The sequence below is a fragment of the Schistocerca piceifrons genome, chromosome 7 (genome assembly GCF_021461385.2).
Source record: "Schistocerca piceifrons isolate TAMUIC-IGC-003096 chromosome 7, iqSchPice1.1, whole genome shotgun sequence".
Taxonomy (NCBI): Eukaryota; Metazoa; Arthropoda; class Insecta; order Orthoptera; family Acrididae; genus Schistocerca; species Schistocerca piceifrons.
This window is the reverse complement of record NC_060144.1, coordinates 184474830-184494837: the sequence shown is the minus strand read 5'-3', so window position 1 is coordinate 184494837 and position 20008 is coordinate 184474830. Positions and strand designations below refer to the sequence as shown.

At 39.7% G+C, this 20008-nt stretch overlaps 1 protein-coding gene across 1 annotated transcript in view; it reads left to right on the top strand.

Moving 5' to 3' along the window:
* The window catches only part of LOC124804893 (centrosomal protein of 135 kDa-like), a 412291-nt gene that overhangs the window by 83590 nt on the left and 308693 nt on the right, over positions 1-20008 (top strand). Inside the window, exons 7-8 of the mRNA XM_047265266.1 lie at positions 2286-2481; positions 13131-13402. Of these exons, the coding sequence (XP_047121222.1) occupies positions 2286-2481; positions 13131-13402 (468 nt within the window). The remainder of the gene's footprint in view (positions 1-2285; positions 2482-13130; positions 13403-20008) is intronic.

Here is a 20008-nt window from a genome sequence, read left to right as displayed (position 1 = left end):
CTCAGCCTGCCCAAGGGCTACTACTGCAGGGGATGATCACTACCTCCGGATTATGACTCAGAGGAATCCTGACAGCAACACCACCATGTTGAATAATGCTTTCCGTGCAGCCACAGGACATTGTGTTACGGCTCAAACTGTGCGCAATAGGCTGCATGATGTGCAACTTCACTCCCGACGTCCATGGTGAGGTCCATCTTTGCAACCATGACACCATGCAGTGTGGTACAGATGGGCCCAACAACATGCCAAATGGACCGCTTAGGATTAGCATCACGTTCTATTCACCAATGAGTGTTGCATACGCCTTCAACCAGACAATCGTCGGAGATGGGTTTGGAGGCAGCCTGGTCAGGCTGAACGCCTTAGACACACTGTCCAGGGAGTGCAGCAAGGTGGAGATTCCCTGCTGTTTTGGGGTGGCATTATGTGGGGCCGACGTACGCTGCTGGTGGTCATGGAAGGTGCCCTATTGGCTGTACGATACGTGAATGCCATCCTCTGACCGATAGTGCAACCATATTGGCAGCATATTGGCTAGGCATTCGTCTTCATGGATGACAATTCGTGCCCCCGTCGTGCACATCACCTGAATGACTTACTTCAGGATACTGACATCGCTCAACTAGAGTGGCCAGCATGTTCTCCAGACAGGAACCCTATCGACCATGCCTGGGATAGATTGAAAAGGCATATTTATGGATAACGTGACCCACCAACCACTCTGAGGGATCTGTGCCAAATTACCATTGAGGAGTGGGACAATCTGGACCAACAGTGCCTTGATGAACTTGTGGATAGTATGCCACAACGAATACAGGCATGCATCAATGCAAGAGGACCTGCTACTGGGTATTAGAGGTACCGGTGTGTACAGCAATCTGGATCACCACCTATGAAGGTCTCGCTGTACGGTGGTACAACATGCAATGTGTGGTTTTTGTGAGCAATAAAAAGGACAGAAATGATGTATGTTGATCTCATTTCAATTTTTTATACAGGTTCTGTAACTCTCAGAACTGAGGTAACGCAATACATTTTTTTGATGTGTCTATTTAGAAGCTTTGCAGTTTGGTTTCATCCACCTGCTGGTTCAGAGTGTAATTTGAGTATGACTTCTTTCCTGGAGGGGTGGCAAATTCAGGGACTTTGTTGTCACAAATGCTTTGGTAATTTACTGTTACAATCACACTTTTCAATCCAATACTAGGGTAGTTACCTTATGTAGCATTGCTCCACCAGATTGTGTATCATTAGCTTAAGGGGATTGCTCTGTACCCTTGGTGACACGGCAAATGAGTTATTGTCACACCAGCACGCTATCAAACTTAATGAATGCGGTGTTTCACCTGCAGTGAATGAGCCAGGTGCTGTGGAATAGTGTCCTATGAATAAGATTCCTCACAGTTTAACCTAGAGTGATTTTTGCTGTTTGTTTGATAAATTCTTGGGACACATTAAAAACATTCAATATTGTGGGAAGGACAGATGGTGGTGTCACCAATATTCTCTTCTGAGGCCTGTTAGTGTCACGTACATCATTGCCTGCGTATCCTTATACTTGTGCATCAGCTGCAGCCCAGATGGATGATATCGTAGAAGGCACTGTGTGCCTTTCCTTTAGTTCATATCGATTTGGGTTGCATCTGCTGAATGATAATTTCCAGCCACAGAGAAATAATCTGGTAGGTGAGCACTTGCATCACAGACACCATGCACTTATAGCTGTCAGTTTGCTCCCTGGGCTTTAATCTAACTGGTAACCACATCGATCACTGCCGACTTCCAGATGGCACTTGTTAGCAGTGGTGCTGCAGCAAGTCATGCTGGACAACTTGATCCACACTGTGGGGAAGTATCAGACATCTTATATTGCAATACCAGGTTGTCCTACCCTATATTGGCATTTTATATGCTCCAGAAAAGGTACACTAAATGCAGTTACTCCTCCCAAGACCTGTGGCCAGTTTTCCAGCGTGCTTTCTAATTGTATCACAATGTCACCTGTCCCAATGTTGCCAGAGCATCTTTTGGTTCACACGACAGCTATGTGAATTTTTTTTGTGTATATTGAAAATCCATTAATTTTGGTTCATAGGTGTATCACACAATAGAGTAACATTACAAAAGTTCCAATGAGCTGCATGACTTCTTTTGTATAAACAATATTTGGGAAAGTGTTCCATTAATTTTCATTTCAGGCATTTCTGCTGCATTAATTATTGCAGCTCGATACTGCTGCGTTTTATTCGAAGCTTAGTGTAATCCAGGTGTTCTGCACACAGGAGAGACTAGATGCAAGTCTAGCTCAAGTACGTGACTTGGAAAGGGAAGTTCTAGAGCTTAAACGCAATGAACAAGAAGCTCAAGCTGATGTGGAAAGTGCCAAGAAAGATACTAGGCATGCTCAGCGTGCATTGGAGAAAGCCCAGTCAGAAAACAGACGCCTCTCTGAAAAAATCAATAACCTCCTTGTAATAGGTAAGTCCATAGCTGTAAGCATTCTTATCTTTACCTTGTATGCTACTGGCCATTAAAACTGCAACTCTATGATGATGCTGTGCAACAGATGCAAAACTAGACTGGAGTGTACTGCACACTTTAATATGGAAATAATAAGCATTTCAGTAAAACATACAAAGTAGGTAGAAGTAACAGCATCTAGATTACTTTCTTCCAATACACACACCTGTTGGCAGGCAACTGGGTCTCCGTGGACACATGTGAGCAGGAGTGGACAAAAGGTTGACACACGGGCAACTGGGTTGGAGCCTAGGTGACAGTTCTGCACCAGCCAGTGAACATGGACATTGTTGGTCGTGTGGTTAGTGAGGCATAGACCATGTATAAAAGGGTCGCCCAACAATGTTTGTGGAGAGATCATGTTATAACTTATGTAAGAAGGAAAAGTGTCTACTAGCATGTCTCAGAATTTGACAGGGGCAGAATTGTATCCTAGTGAGATTGGGGCTTTATTGCTGGATAATTTTGCTGCTTAGGATCCAACGAGTGGCATTTGAATATTGAACTGACAGTTATAATCTGCGCCAAGCAAGATCTCAAGTGCTCCGTGTGACTAGTGTCCAAGAGGACAGACACACTGTCAGATTGGCCGTGCAGTACTGTATGGTCATCTCACATACTTTCAGTTAGAAAATGGTCTTGTTTGCAGCAAGATAAGTAGCCAGACAGGCCCTGTGCTGTGCACATCTCCAGAGCAGCAATTTATATATTTAGCTTTTCCTGTGTTTCATTAGTATCATATTAAATTTTGTGCATGTTTTTCTATTAAAGAGGTTTAATCTTGTGTTCTTAAGTGTAAATGTAAATTCAGGTAGTCTATAATGTAGTTTTCATTTCTTCTGAACAGCCAGCTTCACAGCTTATAAGACATCAGCCTCCACTTATGACACATCAGGAGATACGCAAGTTGCATATTTAGGTTTCTGTCTTTACTTTTATAGTCAGTTCTTAAGTTAGTAATACTGGGATGGGTAGACTGTGTGCATGCTGTGTGCAGATGTAGGAGGAACTGGCTGCATTTCACAAACAGCTGAATGTACTTTTGGGTACTGTGTCATCTTTAGGTTGCTGCCTTGGGGCGTAGCATTGGGGTAGGATCTGGTGCATTGCACGAGACAATGCTCAGGGGCTCTGCTGCCGAGGCACCTCCCAGTGTACCCAATGCAGTGGATCTGCTCCCATAGCAGAAGGAGTGGTGGGTGGTAACACTTTTGCATCACTCGAGGTGAAGGTCCAGTGTGGAAACTGGCCATGTGGCTTCGCACATGCACACTGTGAGTGGACAGCTGGCTGCTACTTCAGCAGGGCCCAAGCAGGCACACGTGGGCAGGGGTTAGCTAGTTATCAGCAGCTCCAACATTAAGCACATTGTGGAGCCACTTAGGAAGACAGTGTTAAGGGCTGGAAAGGAGGCCAGTGTGCACTACTGGGGGACCTCTTTGAAATGTGGAAGTCGCCTTGCCTGTGGCAATCGAGTGTGCAGGGTACAATCATCTGCAAGTTATGGCTGACATGAGCACCAACACTTGGCCTTGGAGGCCATCCACAGGTTATACAAGCAGCTGGCAGAGGTGATGAAGGTTGCTGGCCTCATTCACAGGATGCAAGGAGAGCTCACAACTTGCGGCATTGTTCCCAGAGTTGATCGGAATTCTTTGATTTGGAACCTAATGAAGGGTCTCAACGAAAGGCTTGTTGACCCTGTGACAGTGTTGGCTGCAGATTTCTACTCCTGCGTTATTGAGTGGTGATTTATAGGACTCTCCTTGATGAGTCATGGGTGCACAACACAAAGGAAGCAGCTCCTCGGGTAGGAGAGTGCTTGTGGAGTGTTTTTTTTTTTTTTTGGATGGGTGGTAGTTTTGAGGTATTTTGATAAACTCTCACCAGTCGATATGCAGAAAGGGAAGTCGGACCACATTCAAATTATAGACACTTTAACTGTGAAAATTTTATCAGTAAATTGTCAATGTATTCATAACAATGTTCATGAATTGACTGCCATCCAGGAAAACACTTGTGCTCAGATTATTCTTGGGACCAAAATCTGGCTGAAACCGAAAGTAGAAAGCTCTGGATTTAGTGAGTCGTGGAACATACATCAGAAAGACAAGTTAAGATGCCATGGGAGGGAAGTCTTCTTTGTAGTTCACATAAATATTGTGTCTATTGAGGTCAAAGTTGAGTATGACAGTGAAGTTATCTGGTCATGTATAACAGGTCTAGGTGAAACAAAGTTAATTGTTGGATTTTTTACCAGCCATCTGATTCCACTATGGTAGTTCCAGAGTCATTCAAAGAAAGCTGACAGTTAGCAGCTCTGTAGTGTGCAGTGCTAGTTGGAAGAGATTTTAACGGTGATGGTTAGAAGTGATTTTAACTAAACTAATATGGACTGGTAAAGTAATGGATTTGTTGCTGGGGCTGCAAACTGACAGGCTTATGAAGTACTTTTGAACATGTTTTCTGAAAATGGTCTTGAACAGCTAGTTCAGCAGCCTAAACAGAATGGAAATGTCTTGTATCTTGTATCTACAAACAGGCTCTACCTTATTGACAGTGTCAGTATAGCGACTATGATTACAAAAGGTAATAAATCAGTCAAGAAGGCTAGAAGAATATTTCTCCTAGAAAGAGCAGATAAACAGTCGTTAACAGTTCACGTAGTCAATGAATTGACATTGTTTAATTCCAAAATGATGGACATAGAGGAATCTGCTCAAAGTTAAACAGATTGTAAATCATCCTCTGGACAAGAATGTGCCTAGCAAGTGGATTAAGGACAGAAAGATCCACCGTCGTTTTGCAGTGAAATTCCAAAAATGCTGAGTAAGCAAAGACTGTTGACTTTCGGTTCAAAAGAGAATGCGCATATGATGATAGGCACAGGTTAGTAGGGGTGTTAGCATCTGTGCTTTGTGCAAAGCTTACAACTACTACCACTGCCATACCTTAACAAAAGATCTGGCTGAGATCCAGAGAAAATCCAGGTCGTATGTATAATTGCTAAGTGGGTATAAGGCTTCCATCCAGTCACTCATTAACGAAGTTTTAAATTTCGCATTTAAGAAATAGTTCACATGGGAGAATTGTGTGGACATATCATCTTTTGACCATCAGACTGACTCCCGTATGGATGACATAGTAATAAGCATCCCTAATGTAGAGAAACAACTTGAAAAAGTTGAAAACAAATAAAGCACCACGTCCCAATAGGATTCCAGTTCGATTGTACTAAGAATACTCCATGGCACCAGCCCCTTACTTAACTTGCATTTATCAAGAATCTCTCACCTAGTGTGCAGTCCCAAGCTACTGGAAAAAAGTGCAGATGCCTCATGCATAGAAGAAGGGTAAAACAAGGGACCTGCAAAATCACAGACCAATATCTCTAACATTGGTTTGCTGCAGAGTCCTGGAACATATCCTTAGTTCCAGTATAATAAGTTTTCTTGAGACCATGAAGCTTATGTCCATGAATCAGTATGATTTTAGAAAGCATAACTCGTGAAAAACTCAGCTTGCCCTTTTCTCACGTTGTACAGTGGAAACTATGGTTGAAGGGCAACAGGCAGATTCCATATTGTTAGAGATGGTGCCTCCCTGCAGACTCTAAATGAGGGTACGGGCATATGGAATAGGTTCCTAGCTAAGTGAGTGGCTCAAGACTTCTTAAGTAATAGAACCCAGTATGTTGTCCTCAGTGGTGAATGTTCATCAGAGAAATGTGTATTGTCAGGAGTGTTCCAGGGAAGTTTGATATGAGTGCTATATACAGAAATGATATGCAGGCATGATGGACAGGAGTCTGCTGTTGTTTGCTGCTGATGCTGTGTACAGGAAGGTGCTGAAATTGAGTGACTGTAGGAAGATACAAGATGACTTAGACAAAGTTTCTAGTTGGCGTGTTGAATGTCAGCTAGCTCTAAGTGTAGAAAAATTTAAGTTAATGTGTATGAGTAGGAAAAACAAATTCATAATATTCAAATAAGGCATTAGTCCTGTCCTACTTGACACAGTCATGTCGTCTAAATATCTGTGTGTAACATAGCAGTGCGATATGAAATGGAACTAGCATGTGGGGATTATGGTAGGTAAAGTGAAAGTCAACTTTGGTTTATTTGTTAATTTTAGGAAAATGAGGTTCATTTGCACTGGACTCTGAATATAGAACACTAGTGCGACCTATTCTTGAGTATTATTCAAGTGTTTTGGATCAATACCAGCTTGGATGAAAGAAAGACATTGAAGCAATTCAGAGGCAGGCTGCTAGGTTTGTTACTGGTAGGTTCAAACAACGTGCAAATGCTATGAAGATGCATCATGAACTCAAATAGGAATCCCTGGAGCGAAAGCAACATTATTTTTGAGGAACAGTATTGAGAAAATTTAGAGAACTGGCATTTGAAGTTGACTGCAGAATGATTCTACTGCTGAAAACATACATTTCATGTAAGGGCCATGAAAATGATATATGAGAAATTAGGGCTTGTAGAGATACACATAAACATTTTTCCCTCGTTCTGTTTGTGAATGGAACAGGAAAGGAAATGACTAGTGATGGTACAGGGTGCCATCCGCTACACACCGTATGTTAGCTTGCAGGTATGTCTGTAGATGTACCATCTGGAGCACCAGGAACTGCCAGTGTGGCGATCATTGTTGTGGCTTCCCTTGCCATGGCAAGAGAGAGATGTGTGCGAGTTGTGCACCCTGTGATAATGCTGGATACAGAAATGGTGCTCCTCATCTTTACAAACAAGTTCCAATTCTGCATGCAGCATCACAACATGTGGAGGGTCTGAGGAGAACAAAAAATGCCAGAATTCATTTGACTTCATTATATGGGCCCATTTGATGGTATGTCATTATATGGGCCCATTTGATGGTATGGGGCACCATTTAGGGCAGAACATAATCACCTCTGGTTCACATAGCTGGTTATTTGGACAAGAACGTCTACATTTGTGCTTTAAGGTCAGTGTATATGCACTATCTTAGAGTTCTTAAAGATGTTATCTTAACAACAAGATAACTTAAGACCACATATTGCCTGTGCTGTTCTGACTACCTCAATACGAAGTGTGTTTGACTCTTGCATTGGCCACCACTTTCTCCAGATCATTCAATGACTGAAGACATAAATCTAAGGGTCTCTGAGAAAATGCCATGCCATCACATGTCGGCCATTAGCATTGATGAACTCTTAACTTAAGAGTTTAAGCAGCATGACGTGACATACCCTTGTTTGTCATGCAAGCTCAATTCGACTTGATGCTCATCCATTTTAGAGGTATTGTTGTCGTCACAAGTGGCATCTCTTGTACCAAATTCCACACATTGCATAGCCTGAAATCACCACCAAGCTTGATCATTTACTCTTCCTACTATGCAGAATGATTTAAATTTCCATTGTTTTCTATCTGTCTATGAGTTAGAATTTTAACAGAAAGCAGTGTATTGTTCACTTTATTTTTCTTATTGCAAATTATTTTGTGGACATTCTAGAGAAAGTAGTCAATGAAGATATGTTCCACACTAATGTTTCACTGATACGGTAGTGACTGAACAGGAAGTGGAGGTCAGTTTGTCTTTGGATCAGGAGTAAACGCAAAATGGAAATAGCACAGATAATAGATTATAAAAGGCCTAATACTTTGTCCACAGATTGCTGTATGTTGAAATACTCCATTGCAAACACTAAATCATGGCAAGCAGTATTTGTAAATAATATATTAGTATGGCTGAGAATCAGACTCAAATTATACGAAAAGTTTTGCATCTGCATTTTCATTGGTTTCTAGGTCAGTGTTAAGAAATTCTGCTGTGGATGTTGTAATGTACTACCCAATTACTGAATATTGCAGTACGTAAAATCACACAAATATTACTTAGCTTCGAAATTACTTCGTTAGTCCTCGAATTGATAAATACCCTCATGGGAAAAAAAAATCACAACACCAAAAAGTATTTAATGTAGAGTAATGAAACTTCAGAAATACATTTGTGTAGATAACATATTTAAATGATTAACATTGCAAGACCACCGGTTAATGTAAGTGTGAGTTAAGTCATTGCAAATGTGAAATGCTGGTACATTAATAACTGGTGTAACTGCCAGAATGTCGAATCCAAAAATGCAAATGTGCATGCATTGTGTTGTGCGGGTGCCGGATGTCAGTTTTTGGGATGGCGTTCCATGCCTGTTGCACTTGGTCAGTCAATACAGGGATGGTTAATGCTGTTTGTGGATGACACAGTAGTTATCGTACGATGGTGTCCCATATGTGCTCAATTAGAGACAGATCTGATGACTGAGGAGGTCAAGGCAACAAGTCAACACTCTGTAGAGCATGTTTGGTAACAACAACGGTATGTGGTTGAGCATTATCCTGTTGGAAAACACCTTATGGAATGCTGTTCATGAATGGCAGCACAACAGGTCAAATCACCAGATTGACCTACAAATTTGCAGTCGGAGTGAATGGGATAACCACAAGAGTGCTCCTGCTGTCATATGAAATCGCATCGCAGACCATAACTTCAGATACAGGTCCAAAGTGTATAGCATGCAGACAGGTTGGTTGCAGGCCCCCAATTGGTCTGCCCTGAACTAGCACATGGTCATCAATGACACAGATGCAGAACTAGCAACAGAGCTCCACCCTGCCCTCCAATGTACTCTCCCTTGACATCAATGAAGTTGCAAATAGCGGTGGTTTAGGGTAAGTGGAAAGAATGTTACAGAGTGTCTGGCTCAGAGCTGTCCTTGAAGTAACTGAATTGTAACTGTTCTTGGTGTCACTGTAGTTCAACTGCTGCTCAGATTGCTTCTGCAGATGCTGTATGGAGTGCCTAAGCCATACGCTGAACACAATGGTCTTCCCTCTTGGTAGTGCCACGAGGCCATCTGGAGCCCTGTCTTCTTGCGACTGTACATTCACGTGACCACTGCTGGAGCAACATATACAGTGGCTTTGTTCCTGCCAAGTCTTCCTGTAGTATCACAGAAGAAACATCCAGCTTCTCATAGCCCTATTATACGACATCATTCAAACTCAGTGAGGTGTTGATAATGCTGCCTTTGTCACCACAAAGGCGTTCTTGATTAACAACAACTCGCTACGTCCAGTGTCAAGGGTAACGGATGCCCATGAGCATTACACTATGTATTTAAAGCAAAACTGATTCGCATCCTCGTAGTAACACTACTAGCACCACTCTTATGCGACTGGTGTGAAATTTGAGTAGACTTTATCTTTGAGGTGTAGAAAAAGACATACTAACTTTCGTGTACGTCACACAGCTCTTTCTAAGTGGTGCTGTTTTTTCTGTCACTGTAGTTAAAACACACTTTTTTCATTTGATGTAGTATATTATTTGTAAGCCATCAATCATGATGAAACCCTGAGACAAAAACAAAGACAGACTATTCAGCTATTGCCACGTATCAGTTTATAAATTTTCAACAGTTAACACAGAGGTTGGACAAAAATGTGGAATGCAACGAGAAATGTGTGCTTTGATATAAATGGAGGTGTTAGCCAAGTCTGAAGGTTGAGCTGTGTTGTTTGACCATGAACAGCACTGGTGCAACATCCTCCATACCTTGCAAGTGTTAGTCATGCTCAGAACAGTGTTGTATGCACCATGTTTTCCTATTATGGGCATTTGCACAACTGAGTGGTTTTGGAATCCCAGCTACATTACATAGGGGCAAAGAGAATGTGAATGAGGTCAAATTGCCTGTGCTATTACGGTGGGAGCTTCTGTAACCAAGGTAGTCACAGTGTTTAGTGTTTGAAGAGGCACCTCGTCAAAAATTTGTACCATATGCAGAGAAAGCAGAAAAACACCATCCACTGCCACAGAGAAAAGTGTGTATTGAGTGATCATGGTGGGTAGTCATAGAAGATGATCATGACAAAAAGACAAGAGATTATGACAAAAAGGCATTGCACGACGAACTGGGATTCCAAAACCACTCAATTGTGCAAATGCCCATAATAGGACAACATGGTGGTGAAGCCTTAAAACCTAGACTATTGAGCAATGGAAGAATATCATTTGGTTTGATGAGTCTTGTTCACACTATTTCCACCTCTTGGCTGAGTTTACATCTCAAGCGTGAAATGTGGTAGGAGTTCAGTGATGCTTTGGGCAGCCATATCATGGTATTCCATGGGCTCCATGGTTGCTCTACAAGGTTGCATTACTGCCAAGGATTATGTGACCAGTTTGGGTAATCGTGCCCATCCTGCGATACAATGTTCGTCTGCCATCATGATGCTGTGTTCAAAGATACCAGGGACCCTGTTCACACATCTTGCATCATACAGGACTGGGTTTGTGAGGGTGAGGATGAATTGTTGCATTTCCCCTGACCACCACAGCCACCAAATCTCAGTATTAGTGAGTATTTGTGGTCTGCTTTGCAGAGAAGAGTGCATGATCATTGTTACCTGAATTTCCCACAATTTTGCTGGAGGAATGGTATAAGATTGCCTTGAAAACTAGACTTGTATTTATCCATCTCAAGACGACTGGAAGAAGCTGTTTGGGTTTGCAGGTTTCCTACACCATACTAGGCATGGTAATGTATTGATTTTTGGTGTATCCATATTTTTTTCCACCCTTTTACATCTCGTCCCTTAGTTATAAAATCAATTGCAATTAATTTTATTATACAGGAACAACTTTTTAAAAAGTTTTTAAGTGATAAATAATTTAGTATTTCCATCAGTAATTAATGCCCTAATAAGCTTTTGTAAAATTTACTTCTTTATGACAGACATAAATTACTGATCATTCTGCGGAACATTTAATTCCTGTTTGAGCCCAATTTATTCTTACTCTTTTATTTTTTTTACATTGGACCTCTACACTTTGCTATGCAAAATTTTGCACTTGTAATGTGACTTAATACTCACCCCCACACACTTTTTTTTTTTTACGTGCAATCTGGACTTTTAAGAAAATGTAAATTACACATTTATACACCATTGAACAATGACATATTCATTGCTTGCATGTTTTAACTTACATTATTAACATTCACATTTGCAGAAAGTATTTTTTTTAAAAAGTCATACATCTTCTCATTTGTATCAGAAATGTTTTCACTACCTAATAGCACATTAAAACACCAAACTCTTGGAGAGACAAACTTTTGATTATGAAAAACCACAAATATCATGTACTATAGTAACACTCTGAGTTGTACACTACATTAGTGCCTAGCTGAGTCAGCGATATTTCAGTATGTTTGATCGCCCTAACATTCACTTTTTTCACACACCTGTTCAGCATTTATCAAATTCTTGGCACCAAAACCACAACTATTTTTTATGACTTTACACTTTTCCCACAAAGATTCATTAGGTGGTCATTAATTACAGCTTCACTATACTTTGTATTGAGGCAAATTTATTCTTGTTCTCAATTTACCATATGACACTTTGTTGCCATAGTTCTATCAACAATGTAAAGTCCTTGTCAAGATGTGGGAACTGTTTACATGTACAACTGAAGATGAGACTAGAAACCTCAAAAATGATCATGTTACATTAAAACTGCAGACCATTTAATTGCTGTTTGAGCCTAATTTATTATTACTCTCAACTTTTACATTTCATTTTTGTGTGTATTCTGTACAGGACTTCATTTCTTCTCAGTTGTGTTGGGCACATGCATTTGTGTCTTAGCAGTCTGCTACCTTTTCATCTTACCATGTGGGTATCCAAAATCCCAAAATGTGGCATAGGTTTTTCTGTATTAATCATATTTTAGTTTCCAGATAAAATTCCATTGTAATGTTAATACTTTAAAAGAGAAAGTAGTTAGTATTACTTACACCTATTAAGCAGTGGAGGTGTGCAATTTCTTTTGTGACCACAAACTTTTGTTTCTGTTTTGCTCTCCTGATTTTCCTTCTGTTGAGTTTTAAATGCCTTAAAATATTTTATTATTTTTTTTCTATTTCAGATATTTTCTATACAGATAATAAATCATAAGAAACTAAAATTAAATCTTTTACATATTAGGTAACAAAAGTAAACATGAACCAAATGTGCAGAAAATGGTGTCTTTCTGAACCAGAGGTCCTTCATCTGGAAAAATGAGGGAGAATGATTGGAGGTAATAGGCTTATTGATGGATCCTGAGGCAAAGGAGGCCCATCAGACTAGAAATGTGGGGGGAAAGGGGATCTTGCACCACTTTGAAATGTCTTTAGTATGTGACTGGATATTTGTTTATCTTTTTTAGGGTACTTCATCAAATTACCTGTAGTTCAGTCCTGCAGAATCTCCATTACCTATAACCTTTTGACCTCGTAATGTTTAACAATTAAAGAGTACAGTTTCTCAGTTCTCTTTTCCTCTTACAGCAGAGGAAAGAACCTCCAATTCCAATTATTAGCATTTTTGTTACATTTTCTTTGATTTGTATGCAGTTTTCCTCCAGTGTTTATATGATTATAGTTTTATTTTGGTGATAACTTTCCTTCGTGGAATACTAATAAAACTGTTTTTGATTGTTATAGTCATAAAGTTTTTGGCTGTTTCCCTAATAACCATTTAGTACCTTTAGTTCCTCTTTCCATTTAGAACATGATCTGAATAAAGAAATTGATCGAATCAATAAGGAGAATGCAAGTATCAGACAAAAGTTGATTGAGTTTGAGAACAGACAAGCTCCATCAGGAAGAGAAGTGTCACCAGATGAAAGAAGTTCATCATCTACAAATGGTGGACCAACACAAAGGATGGCTGCCGAAAGAGATGCCGCTAATTTAAGGGCGGATAATGTTTGGCGCACAGAACAGGAGCCACTTCGAAGCACAAAGTCTAATGGGGCAACTGAGTCAGAGTTGGCACAGGTAAGTAATGTTAATATATTTAAAAGAAATTAATTTAGTTGCTAGAGAAGGGTAGCATACCAGTGAATTTTCCTTACAGCAGTGGCCATCATTCAAAGTACCTATGTCAGAGATCAAATTTTGGAAGCTGTCGACAGGAGGTATTTTCTGTGATTTCTCAAAGGCCTTTGATTGTGTAAACCATCAAATTCTATTAAAAAAGGCAGATTTTGTTGTTCCTCAAGAACAGTATAATATACAATGTCTGTATCGCATTTTTCATCTTTATTGTCTTCTCAAGTATATGTTAAGTTTGAACTTTTACCACTCTCATTTTATTTTGGGCACTATCATAGACAACTGAAAATTTGGTTTTTGTATTAAAGTTTTTATTTATTTTAATGTTTAGCATAACTTTGCTTCCTGGATACATCACTCATCCAATCATAACGAAACTTAATGTTGCATTAATTCAGCATATTTTCTGTAATAAATATTTTATTTGCATCATATTGTTATTGTCCTATCTGCGACTCAGCATCTCCACTATATGGTGCATGGCAACTTTCCTTTTCATAATATTGTCATGTAAGTTTTATTTGAACTCTGTACAATTTGACACATTCCATGTCCTCGTGATGTTACAGAAATTGAAATAAATAAATAAATTGAAAATTAGATAGACATGTGTTGAACAAGCTGTAATAGATAAAATTCAGAATTCAGCAGGAAAACTTCTGATAACAAACCTATGTTTTCAGTGCTCTCATGATATTTCAACACGTGAATGCAAGCTGAAAATGATTTTGTTGCCAAAACTGAACAAACCAGGATAGTACAGTTTCAAATTCTGCTACAACAGGAAACAGATTTTATAAATCCTCTTCGCCAGAATCCAGTCTCTGGCTGTGACTTTCACTCAATAATAATAATAATAATAATAATAATAATAATAATGAGGTGCATTCAAGTTATAACATTGCCAGTTTTATTCTCACTAGCTGATCACATGAAAACTGTGAAACTTGTCACTTCTTGACCTAATCTCATTGCAGTCATAAATATTTTTGTAATTCTAATGCCGTGATTCCATGGCCACTGTGGCCACTTCTTTAGGAGTCTGGTTTGACCACTGGAAAAGCACTGACACAGTAGCAGCATAGTGGATGTGTGACTATGGAATGCATCTTTCATAATTGAAAATGGCCAAAAGTCACTATGAGCCAGGTCATATGAGAAGGGGCGTGAAAAATCACATCAAAGTTGTTATGGAGACATTTCAATCTTGCATTCTCCCATGGTATTGATGCATTGTCATGGTGGAAAAGAACATCTGCAGATGTTTCCAGGCATTTTTCACGCAATGCTGGAAGGAGCTTGTTCTTTGAAACATCTTGGTGTAGGATGCATCTCTCACTGTAGTGCCCTCTGGAATGCAATGTATAAGGATTATGCCATCACTGCTGCAAAACATGCCCCCATCATTTTTTTAGCACAGCTTAGTCGAAATATTATTCATGATGATGAGTGACAGTGCTTTCATTGAGCTGACTGGCACTTTGTTTCTGAATTGAAAGTGGCACTCTTGTGTCATCCAATGTCACAATTGTTGAAAAGTTCCATTCATGCCATCATCAACAGGCCATGTGTGCAGCCTTGTGATTATCTGTCAGTGATCATGGCACCTACCTGGAGCACAGTTTGCACATATTCAGGTCTTCACACAAGATTATGTCCACAGACCCCACAGAAATGCTGGATTTGGAGGCAATGTGTTTCACACTCATACAGTTATCCTCCAGAGTAATTTTCTCCATTCAGTCAATCATGTCATCAGACCAGTGATTGTGAGGCAGAGATTGTGTTGGTTTACTGTCACACGCCATTCTGCCTTCTTTGAACTGTCTCACCAATGAATACACATTCGACACATCTGTGACACCGTCACCAAGTGTCTCACTCAACTGGCAATGAATTTCAGTGAGGGTCAGAGGGCACAAATTGAGAAAATGAACAATTACATGCTGTTCTAGTAGTAGTAGTAGTAGTAGTAGTAGTAGATAATAATTAAGCAAATTTAGAAAGCAGCACAAATGTCACTCTAGCCAGTCACAGTTCTGCGAGAAAACTGGAGTAGTTGAAGATGAAAAAAAGAAATGAAACATATGTTCTAAGGTAAACACAACTTAAAATGACTCATAACATGAGGCTCAGGCTTTAATATTGACACTCCCGCAAAATAACTTTTCACATCCATTTAGGTAACACAGATATTGCATACACCTAGAAAATAACTTACCAGGGAACTGAAAGCTCACTTGAGCTCTACAGTGTGTGTGTTCTGTTTAAAATGCTCTCAGTGAGACCAGTGTACCCAAAATTTTCTGGATCGCAGGTGAGGGCAAGGTGTCACGAATATGTTGAGATTGGAAAGTACAATAGTGTAAGTGTAACCCAATAAACAGAACAAAAATAAACATATTGGGGAAAATTGCACAGATCAGCACAAACTCTTAATTTGGGCTAATCTCTGCAAAATTACCAGGTAATGTGTTCCTTGGTACTTTGAGAATGCATTAAAGGTAATGCTTCCTTGATCAGAAGCTGAATAGACTCTGACAGGTTATGAGTGAGGTGTATATTCACAGGTGAAAAATTGATAAATGTCAGTGAAGCACATGGTAAAGTGAAAGACAAAATGAACCTGTATACAGTAATTGTTGCCTGATGTTCCTTTTATGCTTGAGGAAGTTAAAAGAACAGCTGTCTAAATATAGAAAAGAAAACATAATTTGCCATGAAGGGATTTATGTAGAAGCACTTTAAAAGATTATGGAGTATACCGCAGTATTAGAAGAGTATGTCAAATTATTGCCCTGTTAGTCATATGCTGAATCTATAAAAAATGATAAAAGGTTTTGGTCTTAAAAACTGTAAAGATAAGAAACCCACTGTTGTAAAAGCATGTCATCCAAGCTTTTTACTGTTGTTATTGTTGTTGTTGTGGTCTTCAGTCCTGAGACTGGTTTGATGCAGCTCTCCATGCTACTCTATTCTGTGCAAGCTTCTTCATCTCCCAGTACCTACTGCAACCTACATCCTTTTGAATCTGTTTAGTGTATTCATCTCTTGGTCTCCCTCTACGATATTTACCCTCCGCGCTGCCCACCAATACTTAAATTGGTGATCCCTTGATGCTTCAGAATATGTTCTACCAATCGATCCCTCCTTCTAGTCAAGTTGTGCCACAAATTTCTCTTCTCCTCAATTCTATTCAGTACCTCCTCATTAGTTATGTGATCTACCCATCTAATCTTCAGCATTCTTCTGTAGCACCACATTTCGAAAGCTTCTATTCTCTTCTTGTCTAAACTATTTGTCGTCCACATTTCACTTCCACACGTGGCTACACTCCATACAAATACTTTCAGAGACGACTTCCTGACACTTAAATCTATACTCGATGTTAACAAATTTCTCTTCGTCAGAAACGCTTTCCTTGCCATTGCGAGTCTACATTTTATATCCTCTCTACTTCGACCATCATTAGTTACTTTGCTCCCCAAATAGCAAAACTCATTTACTACTTTAAGCCTCTCATTTCCTAATCTAATTCCTGCAGAATCGCCCGATTTAATTCGACTACATTCCATTGTCCTCATTTTGCTTTTGTTGATGTTCATCTTATATCCTCCTTTCAAGACACTGTCCATTCAGTTCAGCTGCTCTTCCAGGTCTTCTCCATGGATTTTAATTCCTACTCTGAATTTTTCTTTTGTTTCCTTTACTGCTTGCTCAATATACAGATTGCATAACATTGGGGATAGGCTACAACCCTGTCTCACTCCCTTCCCAACCACTGCTTCCCTTTCATGCCCCTTGACTCTAACTGCCATCTGGTTTCTGTACAAATTGTAAATGGCCTTTTGCTCCCTGTATTTTACCCCTGCCATCTTCAGAATTTGAAAGAGAGTATTCCAGTCAACATTGTCAAAAGCGTTCTCTAAGTCTACAAGTGCTAGAAACATAGTTTTGTCTTTCCTTAGTCTATTTTCTAAGATAAGTCGTAGTGTCAGTATGGCCTCACGTGTTACAGCTTTTCTACGGAATCCAAACTAATCTTCCCCGAGGTCAGCTTCTACCAGTTTTTCCATTCATCTGTAAAGAATTCGTATTAGTATTCTGCAGCCGTGGCTTATTAAACTGATTGTTTGGTAATTTTCACGTCTGTCAACCCCTGCTTTCTTTGGGATTGGAATTATTATATTCTTCTTGAAGTCTGAGGGTATTTCGCCTGTCTCATACATCTTGCTCACCAGATGGTAGAGTTTTGTTAGGGCTAGCTCTCCCAAGGCTATCAGTAGTTCTAATGGAATGTTGTTTCGACTCAGGTCTTTCAGTGCTCTGTCAAACTCTTCACGCTGTATCATATCTCCCATTTCATCTTCATCTACCTCCTCTTCCATTTCCATAATATTGTCTTCAAGAACATCGCTCTTGTATAGACACACTATATACTCCTTCCACCTTTCTGCTTTCCCTTCTTTGCTTAGAACTGGGTTTTCATCTGAGCTCTTGATATCCATGCAAGTGGTTCTCTTGTCTCCAAAGGTCTCTTCAATTTTCCTGTAGGCAGTATCTGTCTTACCCCTAATGATATGTGCCTCTACATCCTTACATTTGTCCTCTAGCCATCCCTGCTTAGCTATTTTCACTTCCTGTCGATATCATTTTTAGACGTTTGTATTCCTTTTTTGCCTGCTTCAGTTACTGCATTTTTGTATTTTCTCCTTTCATCAATTAAATTCAGTATCTCTTCTGCTACCCAAGGATTTTTATTAGCCATCGTCTGTTTACCTACTTGATCCTCTGCTGCCTTCACTATTGCATCTCTCAAAGCTACCCATTCTTCTTCTACTGTATTTCTTTCCCCCATTCTTGTCAATTGTTCCCTAATGCTCTCCCTGAAACACTCTACAACATCTCGTTCTGTCAGTTTATCTGGGTCCCATCTCCTTAAATTCCTACCTTTTTGCAGTTTCTTTAGTTTTAATCTACAGTTCATAACCAATAAATTGTGGTCAGTCCACATCTGCCCCTGGAAATGTCTTACAATTTAAAGCCTGGTTCCTAAATCTCTGTCTTACCATTATATAATCTATCTGAAACCTGTCAGTATCTCAAGGCTTCTTCCATGTATATAGCCTTCTTTTATGATTCTTGAACCAAGTGTTAGCTATGATTAAGTTATGCTCTGTGCAAAATTCTACCAGGCAGCTTCCTCTTTCATTCCTTACCCCCATTCCATATTCACCTACTACGTTTCCTTCTCTTCCTTTTCTACTCTCGAATTCCAGTCACCCATGACTATTAAATTTTTGTCTCTCTTCACTATCTGAATAATTTCTTTTATATCATCATACATTTCATCAATCTGTTCGTCATCTGCGGAGCTAGTTGGCATATAAACTTGTACTACTGTGGTAGGTGTGGGCTTAGTATCTATCTTGGCCACAATAGTGCATTCACTATGCTGTTTGTAGTAGCTTACCCGGATTCCTATTTTTTTTGTATTCATTATTAAACCTACTCCTGTATTACCCCTATTTGATTTTGTATTTGTAACCCTGTATTCACCTGACCAGAAGTCTTGTTCCTCCTGCCATCGAACTTCACTAATTCCCACTATATCTAACTTTAACCTATCCATTTCCCTTTTTAAATTTTCTAACCTACCTGCCCGATTAAGGGATCTGACATTCCACGCTCTGACCCGTAGAATGCCAGTTTTCTTTCTCCTGATAACAACATCCTCCTGAGTAGTCCTCGCCCGGAGGTCCGAATGGAGGACTATTTTACCTCCGGAATATTTTACTGTATATTGTAAGAAAACTGCAAGAAAAACAGCTCTGCAAATATATCCAGGGAGGAAGTTTTGTGTGCAACATTTACAAGCTGAACTAAAGCTTTAACAAGCAACCTCCTGACATATGAATTATTTGTCATCTGTAATAAGTGTTGGGAGCTAATCCATGTCATATCTAATAGTGGTGATGGAGTGAGTGGTTTTACGGTGGGACAGGAATGGATGGGGGGGGGGGGTGGGGGGGTGGGGAGAGAACGGTTAGAGGATAACAGAATTTATAGGCAGCCACTCACCTACAGTCATCTAAAGTTACCTTTGCAGACAAACTGGCTTGCAGGAATTTGAAAAGCAGCAGTGAAGAGTACTATAGGTCAGGCATTGATGTGACTGCAGTGACACAGTCAGTAGGATGCCACAGCTTCACTGCTTTTCAGTCTTTTACATTAAAAAGTACAAAAAAACTATAACACTATATTATTACTGATTTTTCTTGAAAATATTTATGAAAAAAGAACTTTACAGATAAATGAACAGGTTTAACAACTCAAAGTGTGATGTGCAAGGCCAGATCTTCTAAAACCTGACTCCTTAACTGATAAGTGTAGGTGCAGAAACAAATGGGTAATTATAGTCCTTGGGCTAATGCCACTGGTCTTCAGTGTTGCTCTGATTTTTCTTTTTTAGTGATTAACAGCCAATCAAGTTAAATACAGGGTGTCCCAAAATAATGTATACACTCTTTGAAACTGAACATCTCTTTA